The following is a 15,325-nucleotide window of genomic DNA, read 5'->3' as shown; positions in this document are numbered from 1 at the left end:
CATTCAATTCCCTAGCAACAGCTCTGGTGAGCATTCCAAGTCAGCATGTCAATTCCACGTTCCCTCAAAACATCTGTGGCATTGTGTTGTGTGACAAAACTGCACATTTTAGAGTGGCCTTTTATTGCCCCTAGCACAAGGTTCATGCACAATCATGCTGTTTAATCAGCTTCTTGATATGCCACACCTGTCAGCAAAGGAGAAATACTCACTAACAGTTGCGTTTATATTTTTGTTCAGTATAATTGGTTTGGAGGAGGGAAACAACAAAAACAAAATACAAACTCTAGCACACAAGTTTGACAGTCTCGATTTCCAATGTTTGTTTCAAGATAGCAGCGTTAATCGTTCTACTCAGCTCGATGTGAAGACCTGAAGAATAAGAAATGAATCCGAGCCTCAGTGTTATCACCTGTGGAAGACAGGGCTTCCAGCGAGGCTTGAGTTTCATTGGCCTTGTCAGGCGTGATCGTACGTTCTTCAGTCGAGCTTGCGAGAGTGCGACTCCCTATTGTGAGGTGTTGTACCGAAAGTGCAGACTGAAAGAGAACCCAAACGATTTCGACCTGACACTCCTTGCACACAGCCAAAGGCTGGTTCCCACACAACCAGACGATTCTATGCCAGCAAAGGGAGCGAGGCCGAAGCCTTCAAGCTCTGCTGCCTGCCTGCCTGCCTGCAGGTATGCTATAAAAAGCCCATCGCACACCACAGCAGCCTAAGACTTGTGATGGGTTGGACTGGCCAATGTGGTGCTAGCTGGATCACTAAGCCTACTACTTCTCTCCATTAACAGTTTTGTGTTCCTCTGCGCGACGGCTAATTAGTCCGGGAGCATCCTGGAGTTCTGACACCACGTCGACTGTTTGCCTCTCAATCAATCCCCTGAACGACCCAGCAGAAGCAGCCCAGGTCAGAATCATCCCCAGACTAAGCGCTATGGGACGGAGCTGGCCTCTGGACCCGGGGAAGGGACGGCCACTAGCCTAGCTGCCTGCCAGTCTAGCGTTAGTGCCAGGCTCTGCGGCACAGAGAATAGCCATTTATTTGACTCTTAATGAAGAGTCAGCATGAAAAATGAAAAGAATGCTGGCTATTAATGTATTTATCCTTTACCAGTGTTTGCATGTCTTTTCTCAAAAGATATAGGCCTACTGAGTGGGCAAGGAGAAAGGTACGTTAAAATGGCAAATGTACTCTAACCAGTGCGAGCTGACCATTTTTCAAACTGTGGCCCGTTTACCAAAACGTTTTTAAAAAATGTACAGTATCTCAGGGTAAAATAACAAGAAAAGTTCATGGTCCTTTGGCTTCCTTTAAACAAAGCAGTTTATATATACAGTAATCTTGGCTATTGAGAACTCCAGCTACGACAGAAGCTAAACCCTCAGCCCCCATATGGTATTCAAGCAAGTCCCAATAACTGCCTCAAACTTCTCTGCCTCCCTCACAAGCCTGTGTATACAGCAAAGCCTAAATGAAGATCCATCTCTGCTTTAACATGGTGAACAGTGATATGTTACCAAACTTTGCATCTGCACAGTTCTTCCAGTAAATGTGTTTTTGTCAAATGTTCCGTGTAAATTGTTAAAAGTAGTGAATAGAATTTTAAGTTAAAAATGGGGTCCTTTACTGTGGAATTGCCCTTTCGAAAAACAGGAAAACACCTCTAGTCTAGTGCAACCCATCTCTTTGATTATTTCCCATGTTGAAACAGCCAACGCTAATGTCATGGGTGCTATGGAAACCACACGAGAGCTTACAGACATGCTCCTGAGCGAAAGAGACGACTAGCCTAAATGCCAAACTCACTTAGACCGACTGTTTTCCACCTCTGTGTTCGATGAAAAATGGAAACGTCCACATTTCTGATGAAAACAGAGCCTTAGTGTGTAATGAGCGGTCTTCATCATGCTTACCAAAAACAGAGGGGCTTAGACACTGATCAATGGAGGGATGTTCAGTATGACAGTTTACTACACAACGCAATAAACGACAGAAATGTAAGCAACTACAGCAAGGGGACATTGCAGAGTGTTGAGGCCTACAGTTAGGAAAAAATGAAAGCAGCGCAATTGAAGTTGAAGTCACCCATGCAAGAACATCGGGCTGTAATTTTATGAAGTAGTTAACGCAACTGTTGACTCATTTTCATATTCGCTTGGTTTGTCCTATTGGGTTCAAAGGCCTTGTGTTTGACACCTGCACTAGCCTATTATCTACATTATGACTGACTTGTGATCTTTGCCCATGCTAGTTTGATTGTATTGACATTTATTTTTGTATTTATTTAACCTTTATTTAACTAGGCAAGTGAGTTTAAGAACAAATTCTTATTTACAATTGACGGCCTACCCTTCATTGTAAAATAAGCATGACAGCTAGAATACATTGAGTATGATTAAAACTGAGCGTTTGTAAAAAATAATATTGTCATGGCCTTATGCACAAGAAAATAAATATTTTTTTACTGCGACAAAGTATTACCTACAAAGAATGAGTTAGGCTACCTGGTAAAAACAGCCCTTCGAGCAAAAATGTGTTAATGGAAATGAAATTACAGTCCTGCTACTTAATTAAATCTACATAGAAGATAATGGAAGTAGGGCTGGCACAATTATTGTATAATTAACCATTCATTATGGACAATAACCGTGAAAATGTTATTTTGCTTCATAATCGTCTTAAAACATTCCTTTAAGAAGAAGGGAATTTCAACTTTATATTCAATTACATATACACTACATTACCAAAGGTATGTGGACACCTGCTTGTCAAACATCTCATTCCATAATCTTGGGCATTAATATGGAGTTGGTCCCCTCTTTGCTGCAATAACAGCCTCAGCTCTTCTGGGAAGGCTTTCCACTATATGTTGGAACATTGCTGCGGGGACGTGCTTCCATTCAGCCACAAGAGCATTGGTGAGGTTGGGCACTGATGTTGAGAGATTAGGCCTGGCTCACAGCCGGTGTTCCAATTCTTCCCAAATGTGTTCAATGGGGTTGAGTTTAGGGCTCTGTGCAGGCCAGTCAAGTTCTTCCACACTGATCTCGAAAAACCATTTCTGTATTAACCTCACTTTGTGCACGGGGGACATTGTCATGTAGAAACAGGAAAGGGCCTTCCCCAAACTGTTGCCACAAAGTTGGAAGCACAGAATGGTCTAGAAAGTCATTGTATGCTGTACCGTTAAGATTTCCCTTCACTGGAACTAAGGGGCCTTGCCCAAACCATGAAAAACAGCCCCAGATCATTATTTCTCCTCCACCAAACTTTACAGTTGGCATTATGCATTCGGGGAGGTAGCGTTCTCCTGGCATCCGCCAAACCCAGATGAATCCGTTGGAATGCCAGATGATGACGCGTGGTTCATCACTCCAGTGAAAGCGTTTCCACTGCTACAGAGTCTAATGGCGGCAAGTTTTACACCACTCCAGCCGACACTTGGCATTACGCATGGTGATTTTAGGCTTGTGTACGGCAGCTCAGCCATGGAAACCCATTTCATGAAGCTCCCTCGAACAATTATTGTGCTATCTTTGCTTCTAGAGGCAGTTTGGAACTCGGTAGTGAGTGTTGCAACCGAGGACAGACTATTCAGCACTTGGTGGTCACGTTCTATGAACTTGTGTGACCTAACACTTCGCGGCTGAGCCATTGTTGCTCCTAGACGTTTCCACTTCATGATAACAGCACTTACAGTTGAGCAGAAATTTGAAGAACTGACTTGTTGGAAAGGTGGCATCCTATGACGGTGCCACGTTGAAAGTCACTGTGCGCTTCAGTAAGGCCATTCTACTGACAATGTTTGTCTACGGAGATCGCATGGCTGTGTGCTCGATTTTATACACCTGTCAGCAAAGGGTGTGGCTGAAATAGCTGAATCCACCACTTTGAAGGTGTCCACATACTTTGTATATATAGAGTAGTTTACACAATAGAAGTTGTCTTTTCTTTTTTTTTCTTTTTTTTTACATGAAGTGGGAAATGTTAGTAGTCATTTTAAGAGGAGAACGGCACAGTAAAGAGAAGCTTCATTTCCGTAGTTGGTAGAGCATGGCGCTTGTAACGCCAGGGTAGTGGGTTCGATTCCCGGGACCACCCATACGTAGAATGTATGCACACATGACTGTAAGTCGCTTTGGATAAAAGCGTCTGCTAAATGGCATATATTATTATTATTATAAGCAGTTAAAACCATACTTGTTTTTAGACAGGGGTATCACCAAAGCTGTGTGGTATTCATTAGGTATGTTGCAGCTAATATTGAAAGATGCATTATGATGCACTACAATTTTTTTTAAATAATGACAAAAAAAATAAACAATGACAAAAACGGGGCCATTTACAATGACAATTCATCGTTACCAAAAATGGCATAATCGTAACAGCCCTAAAACGAAGTTCACATTATACTATCTTCTCTCCATGGTCAAGGTCGCATTTGAAAAACGTTGCCTTATCTTGGCAGAGGCCTTACATTCAAATGATGTCTAGTTTAAATATCAGCCATAGCTCTAGGGATTATTTGAGTCCCCTACAGCAGCTGTATCAATGGAAGCCAATTTGCTTTATATGGGGAAACGGTTAGGCTTAGTAGAATCAGCCTGGAGCAAACGTAGACTTCTCCAGGCAAAGGCTACCTGAAAGCACACTAACTCTGTTCTCAATGTCTATTCTTATGATTACAGTACAAGTACATATAAAGTCCACTATTCCACCTGCGTAATAACAACCAAATTCCCCTACTATGTAATTACAAAGCAATTAGTCTATTTATAAGCCTAGGTAACAACATGTTACAATGTTGTTACTATGGTAATTACAGTGTTACTACACAGTCAATTGTGACCTCAAACAGAATAAACCTGTAATGAGGTGCATCACATAGCCTTAAAAAAAAGCACAGCTGTCTGCTGATCATGGACATAGAGTTGTTTTGGGTTGAACATTACAGGGTCTGTGGAGAAGTCAATGCTTTCATTTAGCCAAATCCCTCTCAACCTTGTTAAATCCACCTGGTTTCTTAATGTAGGAGCTGGCAGGACCTTCGCAGCTACCCTCTAGATCAGTGGTCACCTTTTGCAGTCAAAAAGCAACATGACCTAGAAAATGTAACATTAACCCATTCAAAACAGTTCTGTAGGAATGAGGTTTGGGCACTAGGCCTAATACATAATCACAGCATATTGGCTTTATGCGTGGCTTGCCAATATTGTTCTTCTCATATTTCAAAACTCGAGCTTTGATGACAAAATAGATCCGTTCGTGTAGCACTTGCGAGGCACAGCTGAGCATAAATTGAAATAATTCGCTTTTTTGTTTTACTGAACTGATCGTACTTTCAAGACAACTGGGAACTCAGAAAATTAATGAATTCCGAGTTGGATGACCGTTTCTTTCAGAGTTCCCAGTTGTCTTGAACACACTGAAGTCGGAAGTGAGAGATTTCCGAGTTCCCAGTTGTTTTGAACAGAAAATGAGTCTGAGTGGAGGGAGGAAGCAGCAGAGGGTCCACCTCTCACAGTCCCTGCTCTCTCCTTTTCAACGGAGAGACTTTCCAGAGAAGGGACACAGTCTTCCACCTGATGGCGAAACTCAAGTCGCGCCGCATATGCCTCATGCACAAATTCATGTTGTTCCTATGACACCTACGTGAGAATGCTATTCATTTACTACAGCTCAGCGTTCAACACCATAGTTGCCCACAAAGCTCATCACTAAGCTAAGGATCTTGGGACTAAACACCTCCCTCTGCAACTGGATCCTGGACTTCCTGATGGCCTGCCCCAAGGTGGTGAGGGTGGGTAGCAACACATCTGCCACGCTGATCCTCAAAACTGGAGCCACTCAGGGGTGCGTGCTCAGTCCCCTCCTGTACTCTCTGTTCACCCACGACTGCATGGCCAGACACGACTCCCAACACCATCATTAAGTTTGCAGACGACACAACAGTGGTAGGCCTGATCACCCGACAACGCCTATAGGGAGGTCAGAGACCTGGCCGGGTGGTGCCAGAATAACAACCTATGCCTCAACGTAACCAAGACTAAGAGATCATTGTGGACTACAGAAAAGGAGGACCGAGCTTGAGAGCTTCAAGTTCCTTGGTGTCCACATCACCAACAAACTAGAATAGTCCAAACACACCAATACAGTCGTGAAGAGGGCACAAATAAGCCTATTCCCCTCAGGAAACTTAAAAGATCTGGCATGTGTCCTCAGATCTTCAAAAGGTTCTACAGCTGCAACATCGAGAGCATCCTGCCTGACTGGTTGCATCACTGCCTGGTACGGCAACTGCTCGGCCTCCGACCGCAAAGCAGTACAGAGGGTAGTGCGTATGGCCCAGTACATCACTGGAGCTAAGCTGCCTGGCATCTAGGACCTCTACACCAGGCGGTGTCAGAGCAAGGCCCAAAAAATTGTCAAAGACCCCAGACACCCCAGTCATAGACTGTTCTATCTACTACCGCATGGCAAATGGTAACGGAGTGCCAAGTCTCGGGCAAAAAGGCTCCTCAACAGTTTTTACCCCCACGCCATAAGACTCCTGAACATGTAATCAAATGGCTACCCGGACTATTTGCATTGTGTGGCCCCCCCCAACCCCAGTTTTATAGTTCTGCTACACTCTGTTTATCATATATGAATAGTTACTTTAACTATACATTCATGTACATACTACCTCAATTAGCTCGACCAACCAGTGTCCCCACACATTGGCTAACCAGGCTATCTGCATTGTGTCCCGCCACCCAACACCTGCCAACCCCTTTTTTACACTACTGCTACTCTCCGTTTATCATATATGCATAGTCACTTTAACCATATCTACATACTACCTCAATCAGCCTGACTAACTGGTGCCTGTATATAGCCTCGCTCCTGTATATAGCCTCACTACTGTATATAGCCTCGCTACTGTATATAGCCTTAATTTTTAACTGTCTTTTCACTGTTGTTTTGACTTTTTTACTTGCCAATTGGTCACCTAATACCTTCTTTTTTTGAAATTCCACTGTTGGTTAGAGCCTGCAAGTAAGCATTTCACTGTAAGGTCTACACCTGTTGTATTCGATGCATGTGACAAATAAACGTTGATTTGATTTGACCAGAGAAAGTGGCATTTTCCTATTATTAATATTAAACTAATATTCAAATAGACACGTCTGTAACGATTCTCCTCGTCCTCTTCTGAGGAGGAGTAGTAAGAAGGATCGGAGAACCAATGCGCAGCGTGGTAAGTGTCCATATAGTATTTATTATATGAACACAAAACAAAAACAACGAGAACGAAACAGTCCTGAACGGTGAAATACAAAACACAGAACAGAAAATAATCACCCACGAAACACAGGTGAAAAAAGGCTACCTACGTATGATTCTCAATCAGAGACAACTAACGACACCTGCCTCTGATTGAGAACCACACCAGGCCAAAACGCAAAACACAACATAGAAAAAACTAACATAGACAACCCACCCAACTCACGCCCTGACCATACTAAAACAAAGAACTAAGGTCAGAACGTGACAACGTCGAGCTGCTAATAATACAAACGCAGGCCTATTAATACACTTGGCTACTCATTTCTTTTCAGCTGCAGCGTGAGTGCATTTAATGTTTTGTAAAAGTGTTGAATAAAAACAGGGTTGACAGTGCTGAATAAAAACTTCAACATGAACTCACTCATAAAACCAGAATCTCTTTGCTGTATTCTTTGACAGTCTCTCTATCTGGTCATGGTTTTAAAAGTTATGAAATGTCAAGTAGGCTAGTATAAAATGTTGCTGTGGCCAGGGTCGTGGAAGCTGTAGGCATGGTGATTTGAGCTATCTGATTGGACAGCGCAGTAGGCACACTTCATTTGGCCACAGCTCTCCCAGTTCGCCAGATAGGCAGAGTTTTTCTTTTAAACAAATGAAATGGTTAAAAATGGGAACACTTTGCCTACCTGGGCTTCTGAATGAAGTGCACCTACCGCCAACAGCGCAAAAAAGAAAGAAAAAGAGAGCACAAACCAGTAGCATTGGTTTATCTACAGAAATGTTTGGTGATCGACTAGGAATGCCCTGAAGATCAACCATGGTGACCACTGCTCTAGATCCCTAAGGATCAGACTAAGAGGGAGCTCTTATGTAAACATGTTGTAATTAACTTTTAAGGAAAAAGCTATTTAAAATTCTCTAAATATAGGACTAATATACCCGGACAATATAGCATCGCAGTTTGAAAGGGATATTTTCTCAAATAATTTCATTACATACATGCCATCCTGTTTATTATAGAAATACACTGTTTTACATAGGCCCAATCTATGGAGATTGGAATGATTTTTTGAGTTGTCAAAGAAAGAAATGAGCAGCCATAACATCCAACCCGTGATACCATCAGCCTGCTGCTGATGAGTGTATGTATGGTGGTATTGATCAATGATAGAGGGGCCCAATACATCTTTGCAATCACTAGCCTTGCAGGTTAAAGTGACACACCAGGTTACCAGATTCACACGCTCACCGAGGCATAGGGGGAGCCACCAGCCAACGGGCATGGCTGACATGCAACAGGGTTTAAATCGCATTAAATATAGCTACGTGCTGTGATTAAGACGCTAAACTCGCCTAATGTCGCACGGTTCGCTTCCTGCCAAGAGTAAAGACATCCTACTGGCAGAGGGAGGGAGTTTTGCTGACATGCCAACCATGCTGAAGAACATTCTAGCTGGAACTCCCTTAATGTCACATCCACCCCTCTTCAGTGAGCGTCAGTCCCAGCACTGATTACTCCTGGTGCCACCAGACCCACTCTGTTGTTTCAGCCAGTGCTTATTGATTCAGCTAGTAGCATTTACTAATAGGATCCATTTCCAATACGACTCATTAGGCCATCAATGACCTACACCTTTACGGAGGGAAAATACATATGGGTAATGAGCATGCTGGGAAAAGCTAACAGACCATTAACCGTTACTATGAACTCAATGATGCGGCATCCTCAGAGTAGCGCCTTAAGGCAGTTCAATTCCGTTCCTCTGTCCTACTTTGTTCGGCCTGTTAGTTTGAAAAGTAGGTATTCGAGCCAGGCAGATCATGAGAAGCAGCCAGGTGATCCTAAAAGCAGACGGGATTAGGCAGTGTGACGTCAACCCTGTCTCTGTCCCAAATGACACCCTTTTCCATATAAAGTCCACTACCTATGGGCTCTGGTCAAGCGAATACTGTGCCGTTTGGGATGTGACCCATCTCTAGACAGAAGTCTGCTCCCTGCCTCCCTCTCCTCCAACACAGAATGGGATTCATCTGGCCAGGACACGCAGCAATTACGCCCCAACTAGAACACTGTGACACGCATTAGTTACTCCCACAGGAAAAAAAAAAACTTGCTCCATTAGGTAATAACAAGCAAAATGGCTTGAGCCAGCACAGTCAGCAAACAGAGTAACAGACTATACCCCAAGGCAGAGAAAAGGGGGAAACACAGAATGAAACGGGTAACAGTTATTTCCTCTTTTAACCATTCCTTCTGACAAGTACCAGTTGCAGGATCGCTGAAGTCACATGGCACTGCATGACCTTCTTAGTAGGTCTGTGTTAGACTAAGTGTGTTGCAGGCGCCCAGGTCCCACAACAGAGCCGCCTACCCTCAGTTGAGTGGAGTATTAGATCTGACTACAATAATGTCTGACCCACATTTACACAACCTCACAAAACCGGGCCTTACAGTCATGAGCCCCCACCCCCCTCCACATGTGCCTTGACTGGAGGGCTGTACTGTAAAGTGCCCCTGAAGCAGCAACACATAGCACAGAAATGCACAATTGTCATCGCATTTGAACGCAGAGAAGCTGAACAGGTTGTCGTGAATGGTATGTAATGCAAAACATAGGATGATGATGATTTAAGGCCATGATTTAGGATACTGAAACATTGAGAAGGTGTATTAGTCATGTAGGCTGTATCTTTAAAAAAAAAACAGAACATGGAGATGAGCAGAAGTCAATAAAGTAGCTAACTTGCTCATTTTGTCTTGACAGCTGTGCAGGTGGTTCTTTGAGTAAACACAGGTTGGCCACACATCACATTTACAGAAGCATGCTGTGTAGGTAAATAGCCTATGCGTATACAGGCTGAACAAACACTCTCTGACTAAACACAACGAATGTCACACACAGAAAGGAATTTTCGAATTTGCCAGACTACCGTTTGGTCCATGTATGGGGCAAACAGCTAACTACTCAAATGTCTGAGGTTATATTGACATGCTGATCGTATAAGGGAGCAAACTTGCCGAGGTCCGTTGCCTTCAATGGCTACCTGTATAACTTCACCCGTTAAAATAAAGGAAATGTCTAAACTGTTAAAACTCTTTGAATGTTGTCCATGTAGTTCTCTACATAACAACTACATGTGATTGTCTGTTGCAGTCGGATCCATGTAAAAACATGTCAAGAAAGAAAAACAACAAAACAAAACAATGACTGCCATACTTATCAGCTAGCGTTAACACTAACCTAACATGGCATGCGTAAAAAGACTAAACAAAAAAACACAAACTTGTATGTTTGTGAAATGTCCCCTCGAAGTCGAACTCAATCAACACAAAAGATGAACGAGCTCGAGTTGGGAGAATGCTGCGCTAGTTACTGTTAGCGGTTGTGCCGTGCCAAGCGCAAATGAGGCATGGCGCAAGACAAAGAATGGGAAACTCAGTGTTCGATAAGAAAGTACAGTGAACATACCAAAACGATTGCGAATCTCTCCTCCAATTCACCTGGCTCCGGCATGGGCAGTTTCAAAGGCATGTTGTGTCCCCTGAAATCAGTTTGTTGGTCCATACTCCCTGCGTTCCCCATGTTTCTGATTTATTTGAGCTGGATCACAACTACCATCCACACCTTCCTCCTCGACTTCAGAAATCAGAAAGTCTACTACCCCCCCCCCCACCAATAAAATATATATCTGCACCGATGCTTGTTGTTTGCTAATTTTCCCGTTTTATCCCAGCCTCACCGCTTCAACATGAAACACACGTGAGGAAATGTGCACATGGTTCCAATGAGTCGAGTCCTCGTGAAGCATTATGGAATATGGGACTTGCTGGAAACTTGACTCGGAGCAACAACCGCGCAATCTCTAGAACCAAAGATAACTCCTATCCATATCTTGCACAATTTCTGCTCCACTCCCAGTTAGATGTAATGACGATGTGCATGATTCAAGTTTAGCAATCCCCGTATGTGTAGCTAGCTAAATCTCCCCAGTGATGACTAACTAATACAGTAGAGTCCTGCCGACTCTACACGCCGCATTCACAATCACATCTCTACACGTTGGAGTAACGAGCTCTTTCAGACAAGCCTACTACTTGGGCGTGCCAAAAGCCGCACAATGTTTTGTATGATTGCATGCTGGTATATGCAGTCTACTCGTGGTGTATAACATGTGCATAACAACCTTATTTACTTAGTCCACAACCTTTATTACAATCGTAGTACAGTATTTAAATCCCATATCCCCAAGAATTAGGAAAGGCCTAATTAGAAGTCCTCCTTTAGAACCATTATACAGTGCACTCAGAAAGTATTCAGACCCCTTGACTTTTTCCACATTTTGTTAAGTTACGGCCTTATTCTAAAATGGATAAAATTAAAATTAAAATCCTCAGCAGTCTACACACAATACCCCATAACGACAAGACAAAAACAGGTTTAGACTTTTTTGCAAATTTAAATAAAAAACAGAAATACCTTATTTACATAAATACGCAGACCCTTTGCTTTGGACTCGAAATTGAGCTCAGGTGCATCCTGTTTCCAATGATCATCCTTGAGCTGTTTCTACAACTTGATTGGAGTCCACCTGTGGTACATTCAATTGATTGGACATGATTTGGAAAGGCACACACCTGTCTATATAAGGTACCACAGTTGACAGTGCATGTCAGAGCAAAAACCAAGCCATGATGTTTTCAGATTTTTTTTGGCAAAAAAACCCTGAAAATCTGTTTTTGATTTGTCATTATGGGGTGCTGTGTGTAGATTGTTTCCGAAGGCTTGAAAGAGAAAAAAGAGCAAAGAATCTATTAAGCTTTTAGTTTGCAGAAGATATGAGATAACGTATAGCCAAACAGGGTGCAGTCCCATTGCTTGTGAGAGAGGATGACATCAGCTTGGGGAGAGGTTCCATGAAAATGAGAGGTTCTCCAGATGCACAGTGGTTTTAGTGAACAACACAGACTGTGTGTCAACAGGGCGTTATCAGGGGGTCAGCTGTGTTAGCTGGCTACACAAATTGCATCAGGGACATAATGAAGAGTGAGGCACACCAAAATGCTCCAAATTGTTTTGGTTTGTATAATATTCTCCTCCTCCGTCTCGTTTCTCATAATTCAATTATCGAGCATCGTGATTAAGCAGGATTTTGACTGGCTTGATTCAGTCACTGAGTCAGTTGACAAAAGTGATATTTGGGGACATGGGCAAAGCATAAAAATATGCTGGATAGATCACGGTCATTCCAGTCATTATAGTCAGTTAATGTGAAATTATCAAGTTTGTGAGGAACAAAAGTAGGCCTACATATACAGTGCCTTGCGAAAGTATTCGGTCCCCTTGAACTTTGCGACCTTTTGCCACATTTCAGGCTTCAAACAAAGATATAAAACTGTATTTTTTTGTGAAGAATCAACAACAAGTGGGACACAATCATGAAGTGGAACGACATTTATTGTATATTTCAAACTTTTTTAACAAATCAAAAACTGAAAAATTGGGCGTGCAAAATTATTCAGCCCCCTTAAGTTAATACTTTGTAGCTCCACCTTTTTCTGCGATTACAGCTGTAAGTCGCTTGGGGTATGTCTCTATCCGTTTTGCACATTGAGAGACTGAAATGTTTTCCCATTCCTCCTTGCAAAACAAAACAAATGTGGCAAAAGGTCGCAAAGTTCAAGGGGGCCGAATACTTTCGCACGGCACTGTATGTTTAGCACAAATAGAGTTCTATTTTAAATTCCAATATCATTTCATAGAATTCCACATGGAAATGTAAAATACTCAAAGTTAAGATATTATATTCTTTCCCTTTGATATTCTTCCCCTTTGCAGACACACAACAAAACATCAAATACCATCTAATACCGGTGGGTATATCTTCATAACATTGTAATTACAATCAAAATGTCCTTGTCAGTGGAATCTCCAAAGATATATCTTTTCAACATAATATTACAACCTGCATCACATACAGTAGCTATAATAATTGGCCTTTCTTTTTCCCCTAGAAGTCGTAATCCCATTGGTTTAGGAGCTCAACAACTGGCCTATTATTCACCACAAATGAAGTAATGAACATACAGAACAGTAGTGCTCAGCAGAGCTATGCCTGTAAAATACACACACAAAACAATTAACAGTCCAACAATAGTAGGGTCTCTCCCAGACGTCTGCAGTGGACAGTAGCCAAGGCTGTGGAGTGAGTGGGATAGACCTGATGCAGCTGATTAGCTAGACACAGGAGATGGCTGAGAAAGGCAGAGAGATCGTGTCAGTCCACTGGAACACACAGAGAGAGAAAGAGAAGAGAGAAAGAGAACGAGAAAGAGAGAGAGAGACAAAAAGGGAGAGAGAGAGACAAAAAGGGAGAGAGAGAGAGAGAGAGAGATGCCCCCCACAAACAATGATGGAATGAAGGGGGCCTCTGACACCAGGTATTTGATAGAAAGACTATGAAAGGGCAAGTTACCCCGTTGATATAACCCAGTGCACGTGACTAGATATGATGCCATCATCAGTGTCTGAGCACGAAGGTGGAATACATTCCACAAACTTTAACATGTAAACAACACATTGCGTTGCACCAGCATTATCTTGTGACAAATAGGCTAAAATGTGTTACTATGACAACCGCTAGGCCAAATACTATAGTAAATGCCTTAGTTTTTTTGGTCAATGTTTTGTATCACAACAAACAATGACATAATACACTCCTCCAGGGCAGGCTTTTTTGGCCTACTCCACATAGAGAATGGGGGAATATGGTGGTTCAGGGGGAGACACCGCACAGCTGCACAGTGCTGAGAGGCCTACAGAAATCCCCACTAAAGGCACTCCTAAGAGAGCCCAAGGCGCACCACACGGAAATGTAAAATGCCAAACAGATGCCAAAAATAAAGAGAGCACAATCAAATCTCTGTGTCAGGAATCTCCCAGGGACACCAATTCACAGCTGTTGCGATATTTCTCTACAACGCAGCCAAAGGACGTTGTGTTCTCAAACACGAGAGCAGGGTTTCCCAAACTCAGTCCCGGCCCCCCTCCCCCCTCTGGGTGCACATTTTGTTTTTTGCCCTAGCACTACACAGCTGACACGAATAACCAACTCATCATCAAGCTTTGATTATTTGAATCAGCCGAGTTTGGGAAACACTGCTCTAGAGTGCACGCTCATGAGAGGGAGGAGATGTGACACCAAGAGAACATTGTGGTGGAGCCACAACAGAGCCAGAGTTTTACAACCCTCCTTAACCCCCAACGATGTCTGTTAATCAGTGGGCAAAAGTCTACACATCACCCACACAGGGAGTTCGTTCAGGTCATTCTATAAACGTGAATAAAATGTCACGTCAAAGCGTCCATTTCAGTTCAGAGTAGACAGCAAGAGACAGGAAGATATAGTATTCAGGTCAACTAAGCATCGTGAATGTGGACAGAATATTGGGCTTGTTAAAGATTCAAGCTGCATGAAGGCTTTACCCAGACATTTTCTGAGTGAGGTCCAAAACTGAGAAAGTAATGTCCCATGGAACGAAAACGCCCTCTAGTGTATATTAAGTGTATTTCAAGAAGAAGAAAAATGTGATACAATTCCTTTCTTGCTATGTGAATCAGACATTAGAAACACACAAGTAAATGAGAAAAAAAATAATGGAGACACCTGAGTAAATGAGGGTTCTGGTGAGTCTTATGGTGTGGGGTGCCTTTTCCTGGCATGGTTCATTCAACCACTTCGAGGGCAAGATAAAACGGCAACAAATACACAGCCATTCTGAGTGATCACCTTCAACCCATGGTGAAGCATTTCTATCCTGATGGGAGTGGTCTCTTCCGGGATGACAATGCCCCATCCAAAATTCCAAAGGGCTCGAGTGGTCACTGAATGTTTTGATGACCATGACAATTATGTATACCATATCCCCCTTCCCTCCACCAAACCCACCACTGGCGTGCATGGCCAAAAAGAACATCAGTGGTGGTTTAGCATTGAAAAACCGAAGCTTGTGCAGAAAAATGACTCATACCTACAGTAAAATATGGTAGTG

The 15,325-nt window shown here is 42.8% G+C and overlaps 1 protein-coding gene across 6 annotated transcripts in view; it reads right to left on the bottom strand.

Moving 5' to 3' along the window:
• The window catches only part of LOC118385969 (formin-like protein 2), a 94,880-nt gene extending 83,537 nt beyond the window's left edge, over window positions 1–11,343 (bottom strand). For 3 of the 6 annotated variants that reach the window (XR_004826136.2, XM_035773256.2, XM_035773254.2), the window contains exon 1: window positions 10,746–11,342. Coding sequence is in view for 5 of the 6 variants with exons in the window: in XM_035773256.2 (XP_035629149.2) it covers window positions 10,746–10,859 (114 nt within the window). In the remaining variant the exon portion in view is untranslated. Of the gene's footprint in view, window positions 1–10,745 lie in introns of all 6 variants that reach the window. The other 3 variants (XM_035773253.2, XM_035773255.2, XM_035773257.2) reach the window with 1 other exon arrangement.
• Between the last annotated feature and the right edge of the window lie 3,982 nt (window positions 11,344–15,325).

The sequence above is a fragment of the Oncorhynchus keta genome, chromosome 7 (assembly GCF_023373465.1).
Source record: "Oncorhynchus keta strain PuntledgeMale-10-30-2019 chromosome 7, Oket_V2, whole genome shotgun sequence".
NCBI classification, from domain to species: Eukaryota; Metazoa; Chordata; class Actinopteri; order Salmoniformes; family Salmonidae; genus Oncorhynchus; species Oncorhynchus keta.
Note: the sequence above shows the minus strand (reverse complement) of the source record. Positions and strands in the feature narration are given on the sequence as shown.